Below are 25,196 nucleotides of genomic sequence, written 5' to 3' on the forward strand. Positions count from 1 at the left end.
TAGCTGTTCATTCCTGTTTACATTAGGTGAGACATTTTCTCTTCCAGGAAAGATTCAAGTTCCTCTGCTAACAAGGCTGGATGGAACTAGGATGGGAATTAACTATGTAAAAATCATGTTCTTCCACCCAGTTTGATTACATATTTTCATCTTGGTGTCTGATCATCTCTAGAGGAAGAATCCATGCTGTTCATTATAGTCTTATGTCCATCTGTGGGGAGCCAAGACTTGAAACAGGAATCCAATCAACTAACACAATTCCAGTAAAATCAAACTGTCTTTGAAGCTGAGTAAGCTGAGTAACACGGGCTCATTTCTCCAACTGTCTTCATACAAAACTTCTCATAATTCCTCTTTAGCTTTGATGTCGGGGAGAAGAGAGATAGAAAGAATGGGCAGGGAAGAAATCAACAGCCTTGATTAGCAAATAATAAATCATGGTAGAAAAGGGTTTTGGTAATAAATATAAATAGTCTGTTGCAGAATTTCTTTTATTTTTAAAGGTAAGGCATTCTATGTGCAGAAGTACCCAGGTTCAATCTCTGGCATCACTAATAGAAAAAGAATCTCAGGTAGCAAGTAACAGTATCCCAAGATCTTGGTGGAGCAGCTGATAATGCTACTCTAGACAGACTAACCTCCCCAAACCTGATAGGTGTTGGGTCCAAAATTCCTAGAGGGCACAAAATTGGAGAAGGATGAGACAAACCCATGTCTGACTCAGTATAAGACAACTTCAGATATCCCTGGGAATGTGCTTGTTGTGTCTGTACATTTGGGCTACTCCTGAGTGGCTCATCAATTATGTATCAAAGCAATTAGGTCTTAGATACTGAGGAATATGGTTTTGATTGTCCTCCCTTTTGCTGCCAGATGAGCTGACCCCTACTGGAGATAATATAATCAGTCATGGGAGAACTATAATATATGCACAGTTTTCCCCAACCTGAGGCAATCCATACGTTTTAGATGACAATTTCCATTGCTCCACCCAGCATATGGTTCGGGGATAGTAGGAGATGTGTGGTCCAATTTATCTTAAAAGTATCAAGATGGGGATGAATACACCTCAGTAACTGAAGCTTAAATAGTGAAGTTTTCTTTGACATTGTTAGCCTAGCATTAAGCTGTACATGACAATAAAGCTATAAGGCCACACCTTCTCCATAGGGACACAGTGGTTCTTCCTATGGTTCTTTTCTTCCTGAAGACTTTTATTGTGAGATGACTCATTAAAAAATGCTGAGAGATATTCTGTGCATTTGTATTAGTGCATGCAAGCTCAACTTTATTATTTATTCCAGCAGGAAAATGATATGATTTGAAACATCAAAAGAGGCAAACAAGTGAGACAAATTAGGTATTTCTTTTCACAGAAAGCACAAATAATTGTTAATGGAGATCTAACAAAACCATGGGAGATACAAAGAAGAACAAGACAGGGCTGCCCATTGTCCCCTCTTGTTTATTTTGGTTCTTGGAATACTGAATAGAGACATAAGACAAGATGAGAGAATTGTGGGACTAAAGATTTAAAAAGAGAGTTTATTTATTTATTTATCAAAATTGTCACTGCCCATCTTATTGAAAAGTGACTCTGGGCAGTTTACAAAGGAGATAAAATCAATTAAAATACAATATAAAAACAATCTTAAAAATAATGAATAAATTCCAAGAATGATGGAATTGACGAATAACTCAGGAGTGACATCAGGGAGCCAGCCACCTCCAGGATTGATTAAAACTCTTATTGCCCCATGCAAGCTGGCAGAGCCAGGTCCTAAGTCCTTTCTGGAAAACCGGGAGGGTAGGGGCTCGCCGCACCTCTGGGGGGAGAATATTCCAAAGGGCAAGGGCAATGGCAGAGCAAGCTTTCCTCCTGGGCCCCACCAGAGACATTCTCTTGCTGACAGGGTCTGCAACATGCCCTCTCTGCCTGATCAGGTGGGATGGGTTGATGTAATGGGGGTGAGATGGTCCCTCAGGTAACCTGGACCCATGCCATGTAGGGCTTTAAAGTTATAAGTTAAGAGCATTTGCAGATGACTTGGTGTTGATTTTGGAAGATCCTTCAGAGGGAATTGAAACATTAATGGGCAAATTGAAAGAATTTGGTGCATTAGTAGGCTTTAAGATTAATAAACAGATGATGAAGATGTTAACAAAAATATGAAAATACAAGATTTTATATATTTAAAATTGTGCGGCAGGGGAAAAAAACCACCTTATATAAGGTGTTACAAGATGCAAAGGAAAGAGGACTATTGGGTCTACCTGATTTGAAATTGTATTTTGGAGCTTACTATTTGGTTTGGATGAAAGAGTGGCTGAGAAATAGAAGACTTTTGGAGTTAGAAAGACACAACCTGAGATTTGAGTGGCATAGATATTTGTGGTATGGCAAAGTTAAGGTTAATGTAGATTTTAATAATTTGTTATGTTAGATGTGCCATACTGAGAATATAGAATAGATGCAAACCCAGGTTGTGCCCAAAAACACCTTTATGGCTCTCAGCACAAGAAGCAGTTTATAGAAGAGAAATAATAAGCAAACACAAATGGCTAACTTATCGTGAGATACTCAAATTTTGTCAAGGGGAACATAAAATAAAATCAAGAGAGGATCTGGTGGCAGAGGGATATGCTTGTCAATGGTTTTCTTATTTACAATTATTAAAAAGATTTAAAGTAGACAAAATAATCCATGGTTTTGAACACTGTAAGCCTGAGTTTGAAATAGAACTGTGTATAAATGATGAACATGAAATTGCTAAAATGTATAAATTTTTATTGAAATTTGAAACAGAAGAAGAATAAGTGAAAGAATGTATGATAAAGTGGGCTAAAAATTTTGTTATAATATACAAATGGAACAATGGGAAAATATGCAGCTGAAAGGATTGAAATTTACACTATGTTATAATCTTAAACAGAATTTTTATAAAATGATGCATCATTGGTATATGTCATCAGAGAAATTGTCTAGAATGTATAAAGTACTTCAAATTTATGTTGGAAATGTGAACAACAAGAAAGAACATTTTATCATGTTTGGTGGATGTGTAAAAAAGCCAGGAAATTTTGGATTCAAATACACACACTAATTCAGAAAATTTTAAAGATTAATATACAGTTGAAACTGGAGGCTTTTCTTTTAGCATTGATGGACAAACAGTTGGAAAAATGTCATGGAACTTTGTTTTTATACATGATAACTGCAGCGATATTATTGTATGCACAATGATGGAAAGATTCGGCATTACCCACAATGGAGGAATGGTTGGTGAAGATGATGGAACTAGCTGAGATGTCTAAATTGACTTCTTTGATCAGGGAAAAAACAATATCTACATATTGCTGACTGGAAACCCCATATAGACTTTTTGCATGAAACAGACAAAAATGAACTTATGATTTATGGTTTTGATTATTAGACAGAATAGATTATAGAAAGAAGAGAGTTATGTTGTAACCACTGAGTAAGAGGTAAATTTATAATTGTACTTATAACTGCTGTAAAGAAGATCAGAAGTTACTTCTTTACAGAAGAGAGTATCTTCTCTTTTTTGCCTTTGTACTTTTAGCTCTTTCTTTGATTTCTTTTTTCTTTTTCTTACTCTATATTAGTTTCTATTAGTTTTTATCTTCTTTCTTAAGATTTGTAATATAATAATTAGGTATTTCTTAAGGAAATATATATATATATATATACTATATATATATATATACTGTATATGGTATAATAATTAGGTATTTCTTAAGGAGACCTGTTGCTAGAAGTTGAAACCTTTCAATTCATGTTGGTTGCCCCTTCCAGCAAGTTATCAAAGCTGTGTCTTAGAAGATGTCTATCACATGGACAGGAAGGCAGGATATAAATGAAAATTATAGTAACAACAGCAACATTTTTTAAGTGGAGTCCTCAGGTTTGGGAGTCCTCTTGAATAATAAGAGCCATAAAAAATACCCTGTGTGAAATATCTAAATCACAAGATACACTGATGCATGTTAATTCTGACATAATGGTAAGCTCCTGGTCCTGATTCCCAGTTCCTGGCTCACCTATGACAATTGCCAATACTTCCCCTTTTTCTATCCTGCAGAAAATAATGACTGTAATATTGGCACAATGAAGCATATGAAAGGAAAATGAAGAAGGGGAGTAGCTTAGTTCCCTTCAGTTGTACATTCATTGTGGGATAAAAACTATTTAATTTATTAGAACTATTTCTTTACCATGGTATCATTTTGTAACATCTTACAGTGGTGTACAGTAAAATCATTCCAAAATAAAACAAGATAAAAACAGTAAAAACAGCATGAAAACATAATACAAAGTAAAACCAGTGCAAAAATACAATAGACAAACCATCAATTAAAATAAAAATATCAGGGGGAGTTAGTAACTTGGGAAGGCTGCTATTAGGCAATGGATTTTTAAGAGATGACTAAAAATATAGTACAATAACACAAATTCTAGACCCAAGGGATTTTCACGTTTCACTTGGTCCCTGTTTTCTGTGTTGTCTTGCAGAGAAGACCCTGTCTCTCTTCTTGAGGCTGAGCAGTACGTGTGACTTGCTGGTGGTGAGAAAAACAAAGATGTTTCTGTGGCCTGCCCAGTGTCCAGAGAAGATAGATGATTGTCCCAAGTCACTGGAGAGCAGCACACAAGGAGCTGTAGCAAGCAGATTCTACGCCTGACCTTTTCCAGAGACGGAATGATGCATTTGAAGCTTCCAGTGCTGACAAAGTGACAGGAGTGAAAATGGCCTCAATTACAATATGGTATTATCTTGGCAGTGACTCAGAAACATCTTCTTCTTTCAGGGCAAGAAATTCCAAGGGAGGGAACAGCTGAGACAGCAAGCATAGTCCTCACTGATCTTTACATTCTGGGGTCTTGCAAGATGGACAATTCAGCTTAATAGGATTCCAAAAAATCTGCTCAGTTTCTCACAAGAGACATTCTGGGTTGAGGCTTGCAAGAGTCCTGTCTGTTGCTTGGAAAGTCCTGGAATAAAGTATGGAGCATTAGCTGACTCTAGTGACTTGTTTTGGAAGCCATAAGGGGCAGGAGAATGGAAGGAAGACCACAGCAACCATCAACCAGGACATTCCCCCGTGAACATTTCACTGAAAAGAACTGGAGTTAGTTAGGAACCATTCCTTTGTAACTTCCTTGTTCGACAGAACTTTTGCCCATTTGTGTTCTCTGCCAATTAAATGGAAGAATTGCATTAAATGGAGGAAATGTATCATTTAGATTTTCTGACACCAATGTTTGGGATGCCTGTAAAAGATGTTGGGAAGAATTCCCCTAAATTTTTTATTTATTTTCTTCCATCAATTTCTTTAACATCTTTTAACCAAAAAGTATGGAAAGAATATAACCAAGGGGCTAATAAATGGTAGAAAAATAGCATTTTGCCGCTGCAGGCTCTATTTCATTTTTTTAAATGGAGGGATTGTATTTCTCCTTGAAAATTTTATTAACTACATGCCATAATTCTAAGTTATTCCACTGGCAATGCAATTTCCTCTTCCATACTTCTATTATGATACAGAGACTGGATTTCACAGGAAAGAGGAAAAGTAACACATTCAGTTTGGATTGAAGAATATTAATCTGACTTGTGGCACACAGCCCTCAATTCAAATGAAGAAAATCTGGAAAGATGAAAAAAAAAGTCATGAACAATCTTCAGAACACGTGAAACAAGAGATCAGACAAGATGGTGTCCCACTGAAGCCTTATGAATGAACCAATGGGCTATCTTGGGTTTTGAGGGGCTGTTTTGCCAGACTGCTAAAAGGCTGCAATTTTAACTTGGTTCTTCAAAATAAATAGATACCACTAGAGTACAAAACTGATTTTTTTTTAAAAAAAAAGTCTCCTCTTCAGCTGTGGGGAACTTCCAAAGTTTAGCACTTTTACTTCCCACCTCCATGCTTTGGCACTAAATCGAACCGTTACACTGCTTGCTTTATATACTAGCTTTTTACCCAACCAGGACAGCCAATAAAGCAAACAGCACAAGAACATAAACGCCTGGGGAAAAAAGAGAGGGGGGGTGTATTAAAAGAAAATGCATACATGGGAGGCAAATATCACAAAGGATTCAAAACACCCCCTATGTTCTTCTCTGTTGTGAAGGAGTGGGCTCTCTGTTCAAGGTGCTAAACTGTGGTTAGCTTTCCCATGGAGCTTTGTGAAGTATGTTGAATTCCTGAGCTAGATTCCTGGTGATATCAGCACACAGGCTTCCACCAAAATGACCTGCAAAGTGTTTGACACATCTCCTTTCCTTTCCTTTCCTTTCCTTTCCTTTCCTTTCCTTTCCTTTCCTTTCCTTTCCTTTCCTTTCCTTTCCTTTCCTTTCCTTTCCTTTCCTTTCCTTTCCTTCCCTTCCCTTCCCTTCCCTTCCCTTCCCTTCCCTTCCCTTCCTCTTTCTTTCTTTCTTTCTTTCTTTCTTTCTTTCTTTCTTTCTTTCTTTCTTTCTTTCTTTCTTTCTTTCTTTCTTTCTTTTTCTCCCCCCCCCAAACTGAAAGTACATTGGGGAAGATAAAAAGAAGAAATTTCCTCATCAATATTTAAGATGAATGTCAGGTAAAATTGCCAGGTTTCAGATCAATGTGTCATCTTATGAAATGTGAACAGCTGCTGCTTTAGTGGGTTCTGTTTTTTTTTTTTTTATGATAGCATCAGTGATCTCTCATCTTCCTGATCTGTTGCACTAGCAGAAATATTTGTATAATCAGAGCAGAAAAACACAGTCTAGTCCTCTGTGTGTGTCTGTGTCTGTGTGCATGTGTGAGAGAAACACACACAGAGAGAAAGAGAAATAAATGATAAAATTTGGAATGAAACATTATTCCCAGAGCAAAAGGATTTATATCAGTTTCTGTTGTAATGGTGGGGTTCTGTAGTTTCAGCTAAACAGCTCCTTAGGAAGGATTTTCTTCTAACTCAAGGCATTTAGTAAAGGTTGTATTTCATCCTAGGAGAATTTGCTAAGTATCATGACTTTGACACCAAGTTATTATATGTGTGTGCGTGTGTGCATGTGTGCAATGCAGAGCAGGTCTCAGGCCCATAGCCAGAAGTTTTATGGAAGAAGGGTGTCATAACCCAGCTTGTAAGAGCACAGCTTTAAATCAGGAGCAGGCAGTATGTGACTCTGCAGACATTCTTGGCCAGCAATACCCACCATCTATCATTTTTAGTCACGCTAGCTAGGACTGATACAAGTTCGAATAAAACTTGTATATATGTAACATATATTTCTCAATTGTTTTAGGGCCATTGTGACTTTAGGAGACAGGAGCAATGTTTTTTTCCCCCCAGAGTACAGTTGCTCTATATATTCCTATAATTCTCTCTCTCCCTGCATAGTGCGTTCATATATCACATTAAAAACAAAATAGAACAAAACCTAATGGGTTCTTGTCCTAAAGATGCTTAGTTCACAATAGTTTGCCCACTTACTGTGAAAACCTTCCATAAATATTTTGCATTTTAAAAATACTAGCAATTACAGGCTACATTCTAAGGCTTGTATCAGGGTTCTCAAATTCTGTGGGCATCATAATCCCCTAATATGATAAATGAATTTGTGTGATCCCCATATGAATGCAACCAATTATTTCATTAAGGTTAGGGATGGGCAGAAATAAATGTGCCACTTACTTTTAATAATTAAAATTTAATATATGTATCAAATAAAACTATAGAAACTTGCAACTTCATAAAATAAAACTTTTTCATTGGAAATAAGCAATAAAATCACATATATGTTTAATGGGAAGGATAATCTTGCTTTTCCACAATCTGTTTATTTATTTATTTTTCAAATTTATATATGCTCCCCATCTCACTATACAAGGGCTGTAAATCCTGAAATCTGGCACAGCCATTGTCCTTTCTCATTTCACATCGTTTTGGGACAATATCTGCCCTTTACAGCTGCTACTGCAGCAAATTCTGCCTTTGCTGCTGGCTTGTCTAGGCAGATCAGGAACAAGTAATGCCAGTGATTCAGCTTTGTGTGTGCAACCCAACAGGCCGCGTTCTGGGCACTCCACTTTCTTGGAGGCACCAGCTGCTTGGCTGTCCGGGCAGAGGAGTGAATTTTGACAATTCATCTTTAGGTGCACTGGCTAAAGCTGTGGCAGCACTCATTCCAGGATTTGCTTGGGCAAGCCAGCTGCTTGTTTGTCTAAGCAGAAGGGGGCACATTCTGACAGTAATCCAACTATGTGTACAAACCTTCAGGCTTGCACAAGCAAAGCTGGAGCCAGATTAGGTTCTAGGCTTTCTTCTCTGCTTTGTTTGGACGAGCCAGTAGCTGGCTTATCCAGAATGAATGGGTGTGCTTTCTGACTGTGATTCTGCTTTGTGTGCACAAGCCCATTCCACATTTGCAAGCCTCCCCCCACTTTGCTTGCAATGCCTCAGTTTAATCTTATATGAAAATGAAATGTAATAGAAAAATATCTAGAGAAAAAAATTACTCCTATGTTTAATGTTTGTAACCGTAAAAAAGTATTGACTAGAACTGATCACTCAGAGCTACCATTATCACCCTCAAATGAACTTAAAACAAACAACATCCCCCCTCCCCTCCCAGAAGAACCTTTCATCTCGCCCAAGTACATGACAGTGTGTTGTCGAATTTGCATCACTGTAAAGGACAAAAATGTCTCTTGTCAACTAAAAGTCTGCATACCTTGGACAGCAACAATAACCATACCATTGGTATAGTATGGTAGTTATGAAAATTATGGGTGATGTAGGTCAGGGTACTAGGTTGGAAAAAGCTTAGAATAATTTAAAATAAAGTTATACTCAACCATTTGCAGGCTATGGACTTCATCTGCTTCCATTCTAATTTTGTTTGGCCTTACCACTCTTCGCTTAGGAGGGACACCAGCCATGCCTATCTCTCCTCCCGAAATGCTTGTTTTCAATAGCCATGAGTTAATGTAGCTAGTTGCCATCAAGGCAGCTTATGACAGCAATATTGTATACATTAAACATTTGTTTGAAGAACTAATTGTGTGTCATCGGAATAAACTTATTCTGACTTCTCTCCCAGACAGCTGGCACTTTTCTTTACTCTAAAAGGCAAGGCACCCTGGAAGGTTCACATTTACCATTGGGAGATCTTGGAGAGGATGATCTCTCTAGACACGGTGCAATTATTTTCCAAGTAATAACAGGCTTTTCTTCCTGGATCACTTAAACACCCTGAAGGCAAAAGGGAAATTTAAAAACTCCAAGCTTATAAAAGAAAAAGCAGAAATGGTCATTTTCTAAAAATAAGGACTCACTCTTTGAAAGGAAACAGTCATGCTACACGTGAAAAAGCTTGCACAACCTTTTGTCTAATTTTGGTAGGTTCTCTTATAATCATGATCCCTCCAGGATTTCCTGGATCCACACAGCTAACACTGTTACTCCAGTACAGTACTACAGAATATATCTAGCTCAGGGTTCTTGGTGCACCCCAAGCTTGCTTCTTTTCTTGCAGATGGTTCATTACCATGCTAATACCATTTGTTATTCATTTAAAAACCTGTCATTTTCTTTTCCTTCTTAAACAGACTTTAGAGGTAGTTAAAACCCATCCCTAGGTAGAGAAATGCAAGTCAACAGTCCAACCCTGAAAAAGTTAGATATCACTGGACAAATGCTAAGTGGTTTTTCCTTTTTCAAAATTCTGGGTAGTGAGTAAACCTCTAGTCAACAAGTGGTACTTATATATTAGTCAGATTGCTCCAGATTAGCCCCATTCATCTTGCCATATTGCTGCTAATGATTGAGAGAGCCCACAAGTTCATTATTTTAGTGAATCGACAGTTTTGCTGGCCGTGAGAGGTCATATATTGAGATTGTTCTCAAAGAGATCTAGTCACTTCTATATAGAGCGCTCTGTTTGGATTCTTCGGACACCTCCAATACCTCGCCTGTTACAATAATCTTTCAGAAGCCTGAAATGCAATGACCCCCATGTTACAGACGAGAGGGGGCTGGGGCCACTGGTATCCACTCTCAGGCTCCCCTCTCAACTCTGGCCAGGGTGAGATCTGAAGCAGGAGCTGCCCGTGCCTAGCTTCTGCATGACTTCACAAAAGTCTCCCACTCCGAGCAGAAGAACCCAGCCGCGCCCGCTTTTAAGCCCAGCCTTTAAGACTTCTGGGAGCGCCCCGGTCGCGCCTTCGGGGCCGGGGGGGGGGGCGCTTGCGCATTCCTCCCCGCTTCGCGAGAAGCTGTCCAGTGCTGAAACTCCTGTCGGGCGCCTCAGCCTTGAGCGGGGCTGAAAGCGCCCGGGTGCCTTGCGTGAGGCCAGTGGACCGGACCGGGCGGCTCCCTTCGTCCACCACGAGCGCAAAGCCTTCGGCGGGTCAACAAGTCTTCAGACCCACGACACGCTTCTCTCCTCCACCTCACTTAGCGAAGGGATCCGGGTTCAGGAGAGCTCCAAACCCGCCCAGTTAAAAGAGGGTTAGCCGGCTTGCTTCATTCCCTGTCCAGGGCACGGGGACCCAGGCTTTTTGCCCCTCTGAGCCACTCGGCTCTATTTGAGGTTGAGCGGCGTCCTCGGTTCTTCCGTCTGTGGGCCAGCACAGCATAGCGGTGCTCCCTCACTGCCAGGGCGAAGGGGCCTCTGTAGAAAGGCGGCGGGAGGAGCGGGGTCGCGGGACTGGGCTGGCCCGCTCGTCGGTAGTTGAGTTGGAGACGGCCCTTGTTGCAGGTGGGCTAGGGGAGCCTCCCTCGCTTTCCGGGCCCTTGCTGCCCCCCTCCTTCCCGGCTTGCCACCGGCGGCCCCAGTCCCCCGGCTGCTCAAGGAGCCAAAGTAGAGCTCGTGGCGCCCTAATGATTGGGTGAGGCGCCATTACATCATGTTTCCTGGGCTGCCTCACGGATTTTCTTGCGCTGAAGAGAAAAGTGTGCGCGCGCGCTACTTAGTGGGAGCGGGAAGCACATCTGGGAAACAGCAGGCGGCGGCGACGGCGCGAGGAAGGGAGAGCTGCGCGACGTAGCTTCCCCTCTCCTTCAACCAGTGGCCAGCCGGTGCCCGAACTCCTGCCCAGCCCCGGGGTCGGAGAAGACGAGCGTGGCGGGCCTCGAGATGCTCCGAGGCATGTCCCAGGAAGCGGATCCCGGAGGGCGAGGGTTCCTCCTTCTCCACTGATCGGCACTTGCTGCCAAAGTGCAGGAAAATGGGCTTTGAGAACGCCACGGAGAAGCGCTGGGGGATGGCTGGTAAGTTTCACCCTGGGAGAGCGGGCGCCTCGCCTGCCTAGGGAATGTGACGGCCGCCCGGCTCTTCCTTCCTAAGGGGCCAAGGGCTCCATTCACCCGCGGGCAGTCATCCGGCGGGCAAGAAGAGAGAAATCCGCGCGAGTCCAACGTCGGCTGACCTCCTGCCTTCTTTGAGCTGTGGGAACCTCGGGAGCCTCGAAGGGGTCCATCAGCGACCTCTGCTCCAAACCGAGGACCAAAGCTATTCCGGGTATTACTTAGGAGAGCCCGGAGACCAGGGGCCAGGAGCTGTCACGTGGCGTAGAGGTGATGACCTCCAAAAGGCAAGCAACTACGAGGTTTGCGGGGCTTCAGGTCGTGGCGAAGGGCAATCAGTAGTAAATGAGGGTTTTTTTGTGCGGAGGGAAGAGAAAGCTGCGCTCCTTTCTTTTCAACTTTCCTAGGTTCCGTTGCCCGTAATATCTTCTGGCCCCCCTTTTCGCTTTATTCTTTCTCTCTGATCTTCAAGCTCGCGTGTGTGACAAGCAAAAAGAAAGGGGCATATTTCCCCACATCTGGTGACTTCCAGATGTGTTGAATGACAACTCTTATGGCTCCCGGTTAGCTTGGATGTTGACACTAGTCAGAGAGGGCTGATATACGAATATAAATAAAACTGATGAAGATTGATAAGTCTCACAATAGAAGCAGCAGATCTTTGAAGAAGAGGAATAGGGAACAACCAACCAGGGTAATTGCGAGTTGCCACCAGACTTCCCTTCGCTCACCCAGTGTGTGTGTGTGTGTGTGAGAGAGAGAGGGGGTGTAGCAGTGGGAGAGAGATAGGAGAGACTGATGTGTATGACTGGACCTTTGCTAGAGCTGAGTTTTGGGTTTGCTCAGCAGTGGATACTGCAATCCGAACCAAGGGGACAGATACCTCAAAGGTTGGTTTGAATAAGGGTCATTGGCATTCTTCATTGTCAGAACTTAGTCCCGTGAAGCAATAAAATGGTTCGGTCTGCAATGAGAGATATTATCTCTGCATTTCTTTTATGATTGGACAATGATAGCTTGTGCACCCCCCCCCCCATTTGAAAGAGAGTGTGTTTGCCTGGTTGGCTTGAGTTTGAAATAATTACAGGGATCAGCTCCCCTCCCCTGCAGTCATGGGGCAGTTCTGCTGTTTTTCTTCTACTCATCTCCCTTCTTCGTGGTTATATTCTTTTGTATTTTCCCAAATTCATGGAAAAGAGAGAAAATAATTTGGAAAAGTCTCTTATTGGGAAAGCAAACTTCTGACAACTTACCTATCTGAAAATTAGAGAATTTAATGCTGGGTCCCTTGATTGAGTTGCCATTTTCACATTTAGGATTATGTAAATATGGATTATCCCTTTGAATAAATCAGTGCTTATTAGGAAAAACTTGGCAACTCTGGTGGATCTCAAAAAGCTAAGCAAGGTCAGACCTAATCAGTACTTGGATGAGAGACCACTAGGAAATACTTGGGCTACAAGTTAAATTGGGATTTTTTTTTTTTAATCTCAAAAGTCCTTGCATACTGTTGCCAAGAAAATTGCCTAGATGTGTCTATGAAGTAAGCAGGACTGAGTTTGACTCAATGGAGTAATTACTTTAACTAGGAGAGTAAAAGTTGCTTTTTCATTTCTCTTCTACTGTGGACATTTAGGGGTGGGGAGCTTTGCTCCCTATGGCCCACTAAAAAAGGCACCGATAAGAGTGATTAGTATATTAGCATTTAATGAGTAATACACAATGGAGTTCACTGTAGGTCACATTGCAGTCTGGATACTTCTAGTCATTGATCTTACTCATTATTTAATCACTTTTAAATATTAACAATGTGACTGCATATAAGATGGGCTTCTATCCAATATTAGTAAATGTGACTACAAACCCGAGTAGAAATTAGGTTTATTTGTTTTTGTCAATTTAAGAACACTCTTGCAGACCTTCTACTCCACAGTGTTTAAGGTATAATTTTCAGCAGTAGAAGGTTAGCCTTGTGGATTAACTACATGAGGGAGGCAGGAGAGAGGCAAAGGTTTCATAAGATGGACATTTGCAAAGCTATTTCAGACTAAGGTCAAATAATGGTCTGCAACATGGCATATTGTACTTTGTTCCAAGCACTGTAGTTTTGATGGCAAAAAAGGGGTCGCGTGTGGGTGTGCTTGCACCTACATGCGTGTTTGTATGAATAGTTGTGCCTATTGAAGTACTGTACATATAGTGGGGAAGGCTGGTTGGGACGGAACTTTAGATCTATTTCATGATAAACTCGTATTTAAAAATCAGAGGCAGAGTAATTGATAAGTTATTAAAAAGCACTTTCTGTGCAAAGATATTTGGATGTGCAAGGATATTTGGAGGGGAAGGAAGCTAATAGTGTCCTCTAGCATCTTGCATTTCAAAACTAAAAAGTTGGCTCCACAAACTCACCAGAATAGGATATAAATTATAAGATTTTCAGTACATTTTGGTGCACACTGTTTGAGTAAAAGTCAGTACTATTGCATTCCATGAAGCTTACTCCCAGGTAAATAGATACAAGACTATAGTCTGAAAATCACAAAATGTGGATTATTTCCTCTCTTGCTAAATACTTTCTTTTATTGTTGCTGGTCTTTACTTCCAAGGCATCTAGTTGCAAGTTCCTTTTCTCTGATGACCCACATTTGAACTATACCCATTTATTTATATATATATTTTAATAACGATGGCATTGTCCAGAAGCCTTCACTCCCTTCCCACTGAAGGATGTAAAATGATTCAAAGTAGCCCTGGATAGCATAGACAACATGACGTCCTAAAGATGACAGGCTTCTCATTGCTGTGAACATATTTGAACAATGGTTTGATTTGTGTTCTACTACTCAAATTCTTCATTTCTATGGCATTCCATTATAAAGGTGTAGAATTTAGTGACATGATAGTAAATGCCTCTTGGCATCTCAGCAGCCTCTGCCAACTTTCCTCTGCCAAAGAAATGTTGCTTTGTAGTAACAAACTGTCTCCATTTCAAGGTTACTCTCTGATCATCTATCCACAGAAGTCTGTGATGATGCTAGTGATGGCATGTCAATTTTACCCAATTTCCTGCCCCCAGATGTGTTGGATTACATCATTCACAGATGGTATGACCAATGAATAGCCAAAGTAGCCAAGGGGGTTATTTGTTGTTAGCTTTTCTTGTTGGAATGGCATGATAGGAAGCCTTTTATTATAGTTGTTCTTTTGGACAAGAATAGTGGTCATAAAATTATTTAAACAAACTTTAAGAACAACTACAGGGCATCTAGTTGGGGAAAGGTGATCTTTGTAGAGTCGACTGGTGGAAGTAGAAATCCTGATTAAGTTAGACCTGATAAAGTTAATTAGATCACTTCCATACAAATAAAAAAGCATAAAGTAAAAAATCTGGTGTCTCTTCCCACCCCACATATATTTGTGCTAAACACACACACACCCCACACATATACACATACATATATACACACACACATTCTTATTAAACAAATGCCACATGCATGCAAAAATAAGTGTCCATATGATGTTGATCTAGGAGATATTTATGTGCAGTTGGGCTAATTAAAGATAAATGGAACCTTGATTTACCAAAAATAACCTGGATTTGAGGATGTGTCAGATAACTTTTCTTTTTCATGTTGCTACATTTGAAGTTAAAATGTATAAGCTTTCATTAATAGATTTACAAGGCTAAAACTGATACCTTTCGTAAGTGAATATTGAGTCAGAGTGTATGTGTGTGTATGTGTGTGTGTATACCAACACACACACATACATACTTGATTTAGCAAATGCAATCTGATTTTAAAAATTAACATGTTGGTTTTCAACATATGCTACAACCAAAAACATTACGTTATTCAGTTATGTTTGGTTAGTTCTAAAGTAATCCTAGCTAACTGGACTTGGCACAGACAGACAATATCTACACTATTTTCATGTTGGTTATATACTAGTTTAGCTGTCATGGCTTTCCATAAACATCTGGGACTTGTAACTAGATACGGTTATTGAGAAGCTTCTATAAATCTATGTTTATTACTCCAGTCTAATTTTTTTGTGAATATTACATAGCCCCCTCTCTAAACAAGTGGTAAATATAAATTCTGGGTTTACTTGAATGCTCCTAGTATTAACAAAAGTCCTATTGATAAAGAAAGCAATTCTAGTTTCAGTTTGGCAACAGCGGCCCATATTCTATAAAGGTGCTAGACAACAAATTACAAGGTACAGATCCATTGACAAATGTTGTGCCTTAATTCTAGGTAGAATCAAATAGAATAAAAGAGCTGGCACACCTCATGCCAGTAACAGAATGGGATCCACTATTTTTATAAGAAAAGGCAAAGAAAAAGAAAGATGGAGTAAAGCACATGTTCAACTGCTGCTTTAGGAGATAATTATCCAAGTGTTTGAACTTAAACATATCTATTCTCAGGGCCCACCAGACATACCATCTGTGCTCCTACCAAATCAATTCTGGCCCACAAGATCACATGTCATTGGCTGCTGTCGGTTAGTAGAGCAAACTAAGTTCTGTGTTGCAGAAAGAATAGTTCTATTCCCACCACACATTTAAGCCAGTCAGTCACAAATGCAGTCACATCTCCTATTGGTGATTCTGCCAATACACAATCACAGTGACAGGGTCAAGAATCACAAGTCTGGGAACAGCCTCCACCTGTTCTCTCCAGGAAGTATCTATTACCTTAACACCAAGAGAATTCTGGTAAAACTGCATGACATCACAAGAGCTTTTCCCATTGACCAGGCAGATCACTGCAGCCAATAAACATTTGGGGGGCCTCCACACTCTAAACTTTTCACAAATTGACTATAAGAGAATATAATGTTTTAAAAAAGTCTTCCCCAGTCTGGAAGAGATGGACAACAACTCCCATTATCTCCAGCTGGCATGGCTCTGATGAGAGTTGTAGTTCAGCATATTTTAAAATGTCAGGTTAGGGATGCAAGGCTTTTGATATATGGGATGCAGTTATTACACTGGAGACAGGCTTTAGGAGAATGATATTAATGCAATACACTTAAACAGGTTTTCTTAGTTTAATCATTTACTGGCTCCACTGGATGAATGTGGTTTTCTTTTAGTGCAATTTCTTTTTAATCTAAATCAAGTGATTAATCATTAATATACTTTCATTACAGAATCATTACACTTTTTTTCAGGCAAAATCAAGCTGCCTGTAGAGTCTCTTAATCTATTTAGTTAAGATAGAGTATCTGAATATCTTGATTTGTGAAATTTCATTGACAAGAAAGAAAAGCTGGAGCTTGCTGGTAGTTTCTTTGCAATGGAAAGTTAAAAACTGTGTAGCATATCTATCCAACTTATGTACATTACCTGCGCTGTGTGTGTGCATGTACTGTATGTCTCTGTGTTAGGGGGATATGGTGAAATTCAATGATGCACCCTCACTTTTCAAATGCAAGTAAGATGTTCACAGAAATGCTAGTTTATGGAAAAGCTGGCTATATGTGTAAGAACAAGTTGATGTTTTATAAGCTGCTGAAAAAAATAGATATCTGAGATTGAAGTCTAAAAACTAGAGTACTCTCAGCCCTTTCATTATCTAGCATTGCTGTGTGTTTTAGCTGGATAATGAGTTTTCAATCATTCCTTGACTTGCACAAGCTTCCCTTGGGATACACAGCAAGGTGGGACTGTCAGTTGCAGGCAAGGTAAGCAATGAAGACTTGACAGTTGCAACCTGAGACAGGGTTGGTATAATGCATTAGTTACGAATATTCAGGATAACTCTGGAAAGTCTAAATTCCCAGTCTCAGCTCAGCTACAAATACACTAAATAGCATTAACAAAGCCTTTCCATTTCATTTGCCTTAGTGTTGTCCCCAAGCTATAGACACCTGCTGCAATTTAGGCACAATATTGCAAAGTTTATAAGCTACTTGTAAAGATTATTAGCCATAAGAAACAATTTTGGAGTGTAATACCACGTAACCAAAAAACATGATGATGATGTCAGCTAGGGCCAGGCAAGGTAGTTTATCTTAGAAGAACCAAGCTCTTCTATTCTGATTATTTACTCCACAAGATAAGCCTTTGATGGGAGGAAACAAGGAAGGTTCCCCCCACTACTGGCATGCATATATCTGGTTTTAACTGCTTCAGAGTTATCCAAATCCTGAAAATAGCAATCTTGAATCTCACAGAGTGTCCCATTATATGGTATTTAAGTGGGAGATTTTAAAGAGAAAAATTGATTGGGATGTTTATATGGAGCAAAAGGAATTGAAAAATAATCATATTTTGTTGGCTACTTGCTCCTTATCATCTGAGGCGAAATCACAATATCAATATTCAGGTAAGGGCCAGACCTATCATTAGATAAAGCAGCTGCTTCAAGCAGCAAATGCTGAGATTGGGGGACGTGACAATGGCAAGATGCAGGAGGACAGAGTTGAGTGTGCCATGTGTCCTTTTAAAATTGCTGGCTGGCCTGAGGTACAGTGCAGGATGCTATCCTATTACTACTGTAACTTGTAGGAATGGTGATAGCATAATCTTGATTGAGAATCTTGTATTTTGCCTCAGGCAACAGCATATTTTGGAATGGCTGTATTAAGGAGTAACACTGTTGATGCCAGGATATTGCTGCAAGCTGGTAGGACTGTTCCAATAGTAAGGAATGGTAGGATTGTGCTTAATCATCTTCCTAAGCCACTATACGATGTTGTTGGGCTACAGTTGGTGGAATCAGTGTTGCAGAATTAGCATCCAGATGGGGCCTGTTAGTGGAATGACTTTTTCCCATAGATATTCATGGAAAAGAACCACAGCCAAAACATTGTAGGAGATCATGATTCATGTGAACATGCCATCCCATGCAGTGCCTCTATTCATTAACATAAAGAATTAATCTGTTTTGATGGGGTTGCAGTAGACAGATATTGTAGCTGAGTAGCCTATTTTTTTACAAGGAAAAGAAGAGATGTAGTTCTCTTATTTTCAACTTACAGAAGACGGGATGGTAACAAAGGCTTCTATGTCAAATACAGGATTTTCTTTCATTAATTAAAATTATTAGCAAACATTTTTATGAGGCCTCTATATTTGTGACTATCATGCCAAACCAGCAACCCATTATTCAGATAAATGTACTTATGCCACCTACCTGAGACTGCAAAAACCAGAGAGGGGAGATGTGTCAAGCATTTAGTAAGTTATAATAGTTGGCTGGTGAGTTATATTCAGGTGGATTATTATTCTGTAGGTTTATTTTAGACACTCTGATAATATTAAGGAATCAATCACATAGCCTTCCCTCTTCCAGAATAATAAATAACTTAAAATCAACTGTTCCAAAAGCTTATGGAATAATAAAGTTTGTTAAAATGGTGTAAATTTCTTAGTTATTTTGGCTTTCTCAGGATTTTCCTCCAATAGACTCTTTTAAAAACATAGAAACAACTCACTTTGTCTTCTGCATAAATCACATTTTGAAACACTGGCTGAAATACTATAATGTTATGCTATTCAATTAGCCCATGCTTTAATTAGTTGCAAGTCCAACCATAGCAATTTATTTGCCTTCTCCTGTAGTGAATGTTGCTTGGCTCTAATGATGCCTTTGGTTAGGTGGCTTCTGAACCTTTAATTTACTGGATTAGTTCCTTTCCACACTGCTTCACTAGAACATGCTTTAGTATTTGTTCCTCTGCATATGTTCAGGGTAGTCCACTGGCTTAGCTTGTGAGAAGATTTTTCATTTTTCAAATCATTTTGTGGGTTTCTGCCCATGATTCTCGGCCAGAAAATGCATGTAAAGTATATCTTGTCTTGTGCACAGAGCTTTACTAGTAGATTTGAATGCCAGATGGGAAGATCAAATCTAGCACCACAGTGGGAGTTATAATACAGTAAGAGGGTTCATCAGCACCATATCTCAATGGCGGTCTAGTCTGCTTCTTCCTGTTCAAGATCTGCTCTCTCTAATACAAAGTGCAGTAAGAAACATTTAGAGAGATCAGAGGTTTAAAGAACAAAAAGCACTGTATGAATCTGCATATGTAGTAAAAGGATGCTTTGCAGGGACAGGAAGATTTGGAGAGATACAGAGAATAGCGTTGGTGTAGAAGTGATATTTCCTCTTCTTTTCTCATGTCTTTATTTTCTTACTCCTCTTCTGTGGTTTACATATGGTTACCTCGAAAGGCATGATGAGGCTGTTGGTCTGTATGAAGGTTAACAACGCACAAATGTACTCCAAACTTCAGAAAGGTGCATTTACAGTACCACTGGTATACAGCCTTGACACATCATTCTTAAATCTTGCTTAGACTGCTTGGCTTACATCTTTGCACTGATCAGTGTGTCAATATTTAAAACAATGTTATTCACTAGGGCTTTCATATCTGGACTACAAAAATCCACATGACTGCTAGAGGGCAAAAAAGATGTAGAGAAAGCTCTAGTGGCCATATGGATTCTTACACCCAAGGTACTTAAGCCCCAATTTTCACTGACCTAAAATCCCAATGTAGTTTTATATAAAACTTTTTTTATGCCTTCAGGTCAGTTTTGACTCCTGGCAACTGCCTGGACATGTCAGTGGTTTGACAATAACATTTTCTTTCTAGGGCTGAGAGAATATAGCTGGTCCAAAGTCACTCAGATGGCTTCTTGTTTAAGGCTGAACTAAAATTCATAGTCTCCTAGTTTCCAGCCTAGTGGCTTTAATCGCAACATGAAAGTGGCTCTCATACAGAACTTTAGAAGGATATTGTTCTTGTTGTTACTTTCTTCTCAGGTGAGCGTTCCACAGTAGCTAAGGGCAAATAATGCCATAGACTGCCATAGTATTAGGGCTGATTTCCCAATGCCTGGATGTTAGTGCTGCTCTCATGTCTATATTCCCCTATGATCCACTCATACTATGAAATTCTGCTGTTGAAATGTTGTCTGAATGGCATGCAGACTAGTCCTTGGGTGCCTCATACAGAAAAGTGGAGCATGTTCTTCAGAACAGTTCTGACATCTATTTTGAGAAGCAAAGGTGACTGGAAAACTTTTTAATAGCCCTTTTAATAAGTGAATGTTTCTATGGAAAAAGACAAGTGATCCATCCAGCTAGTCCTAGTTAACAATGAGTGAATGGTAGACCGTGGAGTCCTTGGGTTCTCTGAGCTTAGAGAACCCCGAGGACTCCACAGTTCAACCCTGAGCTACACATATTCACTTGAATTGTAGATCAAACACAGCTTTCTAGGAATCCAAGACTTTTCTTACCCTTCCATTACAGCAAATCATCTCTTAACTGGATATATTGGAGATTGGACCGCAAGTCTCTCAGGCCTCTTTCTCTTCTGTCTCTCATGAACAATACCTATATAATGAACTTCCATGTATAAGGGCCTATAGTCCACTAATCAAATATATGCCTTGCATGCAGGAGCCCCTGAGTTTAATCCCTAGTATTTCAATTTAAAAAGACTTAGTAGCAGGGAATGTGTTAGACTTCTGCCTGAGATGCAAACTGTATAATATGCTAATATGTGGCATGCAGCTGTCTGCCATTTCTTATTTTCTCTGCAGTGGCCCAATTTGGATCAGATCAGATTGTGTGTGTGGAGAAACTTAATTCTTCCCAAATGTTCTTTGATTACAAAATTGTTTTGAATTCTCACTGCACTTGTGTTATTGTTTAAAACTCCATTGCCCTCAAATGTGCATATGTGTATGAATGTCCCTAAACAAGAGGTGCTGGAGGAAGGATTAAGTTTCCTCCTTCACAGGCAGTGATCGCACTGTAGATTAAACTGTTAATTCTAATGGCCCAGATTACATCTGTAAATGGAAGCCCCAGAAACAGGTCGAATTTATTTATTTATTTATTGTTTCACTTTATATAGCAACCCATCTCAAATACAACTCTGGCAGCTCACAAACAAACAAACAAACAAAAAAATGTAAAAACACCAAAACAATACAAAAATAATGATTAAGAACAATAAAAACAATATAAAAACCGTACAACAAAATCTGTAGTCAAGGTATTCTAACATCCATCAATATCAATCAATACAGTCACTGCACAGGCTCTCCCCATGTCCTATGGCAAAACCATGTTTTCAGGGCCTTATAGAAAGTCAGCAGGGTCCGGGCCAGTCTGATCTGTGGGAGAATGATGTTCCAAAGAGCGGGAGCCACAACAGAAAAGGGTCTCTTCCTGGGCCCCTTCAGACAACACTCCCTAACCAACAGGACCCAGAGTGTGCTTATTCTGCTGGACCTGATGGGACAGGTAGGTGTAATTGGAGAGAGGCGGTCCCTCAAATAGCCTGGCTCCATGCCACAAAGAGCTTTATAGGTCATCATCAGCACCTTGAATTGAACCCAGAAACAAACTGGCAACTACTGCAGCCTGCAGAACAGAGATATAACATGTGCAATTGAGGGACACACTTAACTGCCTGTGCAGCTGCATTTTGCATCAGATGAAACTTCCAAATATTCTTCAAGGGCATCCCCATGTACGGTGCATTGCAGTAATCCTTATGGGAAGTGACCAAGGCATGAGTGATCATGAGCAGGACCTCCTGGTCCAGGAACTGGCACAACAGGCATACAACATGTAGTTGTAATAATTGTCTCCTTTATCTGTGTTCTGAACTCTGTTCTTTTCTATACTGTTCTTCCTCTACTTGGACTGAACTCTTACAGTATATCTGCTGTCTCAGCTTTGCTATGAATCTTTTAATTTATATTTAAAATCTTATGTTTTAGACACATTATTTTGGTGTCCTGAGCCTAGATGAACAGTAAACCTGGGACAACATTAAATTAAAATTAATAGTCTTGGGTTTAAAGTTATTTTGTACTGTACTCGAATTAGGAATCAGAAATCTGCTGGATATGAATCAAAGTTTTATGAAAATTGACTACTGATATTTTTCTTTTTTCTCCTTTTTTAATTTTTGAACTACTGTTTGATAATTTGAACTATCATTTCCTTTGAAATAGTAGTTTCCTTTTCCTTTCCTTTCCATTTCCTTTGTTTAGATTTCTGTGTAGTTTTCTAGCACTCTTGCTAATAGTTGCTGAAGAGAAGCAAATGGGATCTTAACTGACATACATCTGTTTTTTGGGTGGTCCCACACTCACAGGATCATGGGATAAATGGTCATTCTCTTGATCACTTATCCTCTTGACCAAACCTTCAATACTGGAGCCCAAGAAGGAAGGCCGTTTACACATCACAAAGAGAAGCAAGAAATTTGCATATGCTAATTCATAGGAATAAACTCACATTAGAAATAATTATTATGATTTAAATAAAAATACAATCCATCTCACCAGGGTGGACAAGTTTGTGACTAAGTGACCTGTATAACTGTCTTTTTCAGCCTAAGGACTAATTGCCGAGCAAATTCAGATCATCCGCTCTATCTTCTTATAGATCTTTGTTTTTATGATGAAGGGCTACATAGTACAGTACCAAATATATATTTTGATTAAAGGGATATACTTCTCTATCTTATTCAAATACAGAAAGCCTCTAGCATGGATTTGTCCTCTTGACAGCTTGCAAATATAGAGTAGGATACATGATCACTCTATCTGGAAGTCCTTGAAAGAAACTCACTTCAGTTCTCCATAAATTAACACTTTCCAGCAAAAGAGAATTGTGCTAGAAACTTATACTGAATCTGATGGCCTTTGTCTATTGCATAATTAAGCCCTTCTTGGTAGAAAAGGAAAAGAAGGCTTGCCTTTTGTTTTTTACTGGTCACCTGCAGTCTAGATATCAACAGGATCAGTTTCCCATCTTTTGTTCTATGCTGTTGTTGTTCAGTCCTTCAGTTGCTCTTGACTCTGGATCCATCAGTAACTGTTTCTTTGAGTTTGTCTAAGTTTACATTTGTATCACTATTTTAGTATCTAGCCACCTTGTCTTCTGTCAGCCTCCTTATTGATTGCCTTTGATTTTTCCAAACTTCAGGATCTTTTCCAAAGACTCTTGCCTTTCCATTAGGTATTCAAAATCTCTAAGATTTATGTTATATTTAGGATTAGGTTAATCTAGTTTTACTTTGTTTAGTACTTAAAGACCTGCTTTTCTTATGATCTAAGGCTTTCTCAGCAACTTTCTACAGTACCACAATTCAAAGGCACTGAATTTTCTTGCTATAGCCTTTCTGATGGTCCAGTTTTCACAGCCCTGTTTTACCTTGGTTTTGACATACCTTTGTTGGTTGTGTGAACTGGTAATATTTTCACCAGCTCATGGTCTTTCTCCCAAGCAATAGATGGCTCTTTAATTCATGGCTATAGTTACCATCCCTGTGTATTTTTGAACATAGGGATGGTAACATAGGGATGGTAAAAAAAAAAAATCTGTTATTACTTTAGTTTCTTCTCCACCTATTTGCATTTGGTTGGGATTGTCTGTGAATAATCTTAAGATTTTTTGTTTTACTATTGAGCAGTAGACCAGTTTTTTTTCATCCTCAGTAAGTGATTCCTTAAGGCATCCTTGATTCTAGCTATCAAAATGGTCTCATCAGTGTATCTGAAATGGTTAATGTTTCTCCTAGCAATATTAATTCTAATTTCTATTTCTTCTGACCCAGCATTTCTCACGATGTATTCTGCAAACAAATTAAATTAATAAGGGACAGTATATAACTATGGCATACTCTCTCCCCAATTTCACCTAGTTGCTTCATATTTCATTCTAACTATTGCTTCATCATACAAATTCCTCAACAGGGAAATGAGGTTGCCCAATGCATCTAACTTGTTAAGGGCCATAATTTGTTGTGTTCTGCACAGCCAAAATCTTTAGTATAATCAGTAAGGTCAAAATAGATGTCCTTCTGAACTTTCTTGCCTTTTCCTTTATCTATTAGATGTTAGCAATGTGATCTCAGGTGCCTTATCTCTTCTGAATCCAGCTTATACATTTAAAAATGTTCATCCCATATATTGCTGAAGTGTGGATCACAAAATTCTGAGCATTATCTTACTACCACTGTGCTGACAACTCTGTCTGTGGAATACCAGTAAAGTCTTTTGATTTACTAGATCATGTAGAAGGACAGGTCTGCTTCTGGAATCTTGACTTCACAACGTCCCCTTAGCAAAAAGGTTCTCTCTAGCTTTTTCCGCCACTTGGCCTGTCAGCTGCATGGCTGCAATCAACATAATCAGGAAGCAATTGTAGCTTTAATATTTTGGAGTAAGGATTGACTGCCTGCAAAGCATCTCGTTAAACAGTCCAGCTTGACTTTCAAATCACCAAAAAAAAAAAAAAAAATGCTGAAACCTAGAAAAGGGCTCATACAGTACAGCAAAAAAGAAAGAAAGAAAGAAAGAAAGAAAGAAAGAAAGAAAGAAAGAAAGAAAGAAAGAAAGAAAGAAAGAAAGAAAGAAAGAAAGAAGACTCTCCTACCATACCAGAGGGTGCAATCTGATACAAATTTATTTGGCATATGTTCCTTTGTATACACAGGACTATTTCAGTCACAGTTGATGGTGTTCTCTACTGACAATTTAGCTGAAATCCAAATCTCTCTAAAATCAGTAAGGGTTCTGTTATAGGTTGGAGAGATATAGCTTATACATAAACTGCTGTGCATTGTAAGTAATGTGCATCAGCTCTTGGATATAGCACTGTTATATTTCCAGACAAGCAAAGAGCTGGACTGCCATGTTGAAAAGAAAATACTAGTGTTGTATGAAGACTAAGCCAGGACCAATCATTGTAAAGCAGTAAGGAGCAAAACCATGATTCACCACCCCTCCCAAATCCTCAAGATTCTTACAGTGTAATCTGCAATAGTAATTTCCAGCTCTTTATTTTTTGCAGTTGTCTTTATAGCTTTCTATGACAAAAAGAAGGCATGAGGGGCC

The 25,196-nt window shown here is 39.4% G+C and overlaps 1 protein-coding gene across 1 annotated transcript in view; it reads left to right on the top strand.

Moving 5' to 3' along the window:
* Positions 1-10,999: 10,999 nt before the first annotated feature.
* The window catches only part of CHRM4 (cholinergic receptor muscarinic 4), a 56,416-nt gene continuing 42,219 nt past the window's right edge, over positions 11,000-25,196 (top strand). Inside the window, exon 1 of the mRNA XM_007429811.4 lies at positions 11,000-11,269. Within this exon, the coding sequence (XP_007429873.3) occupies positions 11,227-11,269 (43 nt within the window). The 5' untranslated portion in view covers positions 11,000-11,226. The remainder of the gene's footprint in view (positions 11,270-25,196) is intronic.

Source organism: Python bivittatus, unplaced genomic scaffold (assembly GCF_059951505.1).
Source record: "Python bivittatus isolate LINGU-HERP-01145 unplaced genomic scaffold, Pbiv_v1 ctg000480_np1212, whole genome shotgun sequence".
NCBI classification, from domain to species: Eukaryota; Metazoa; Chordata; class Lepidosauria; order Squamata; family Pythonidae; genus Python; species Python bivittatus.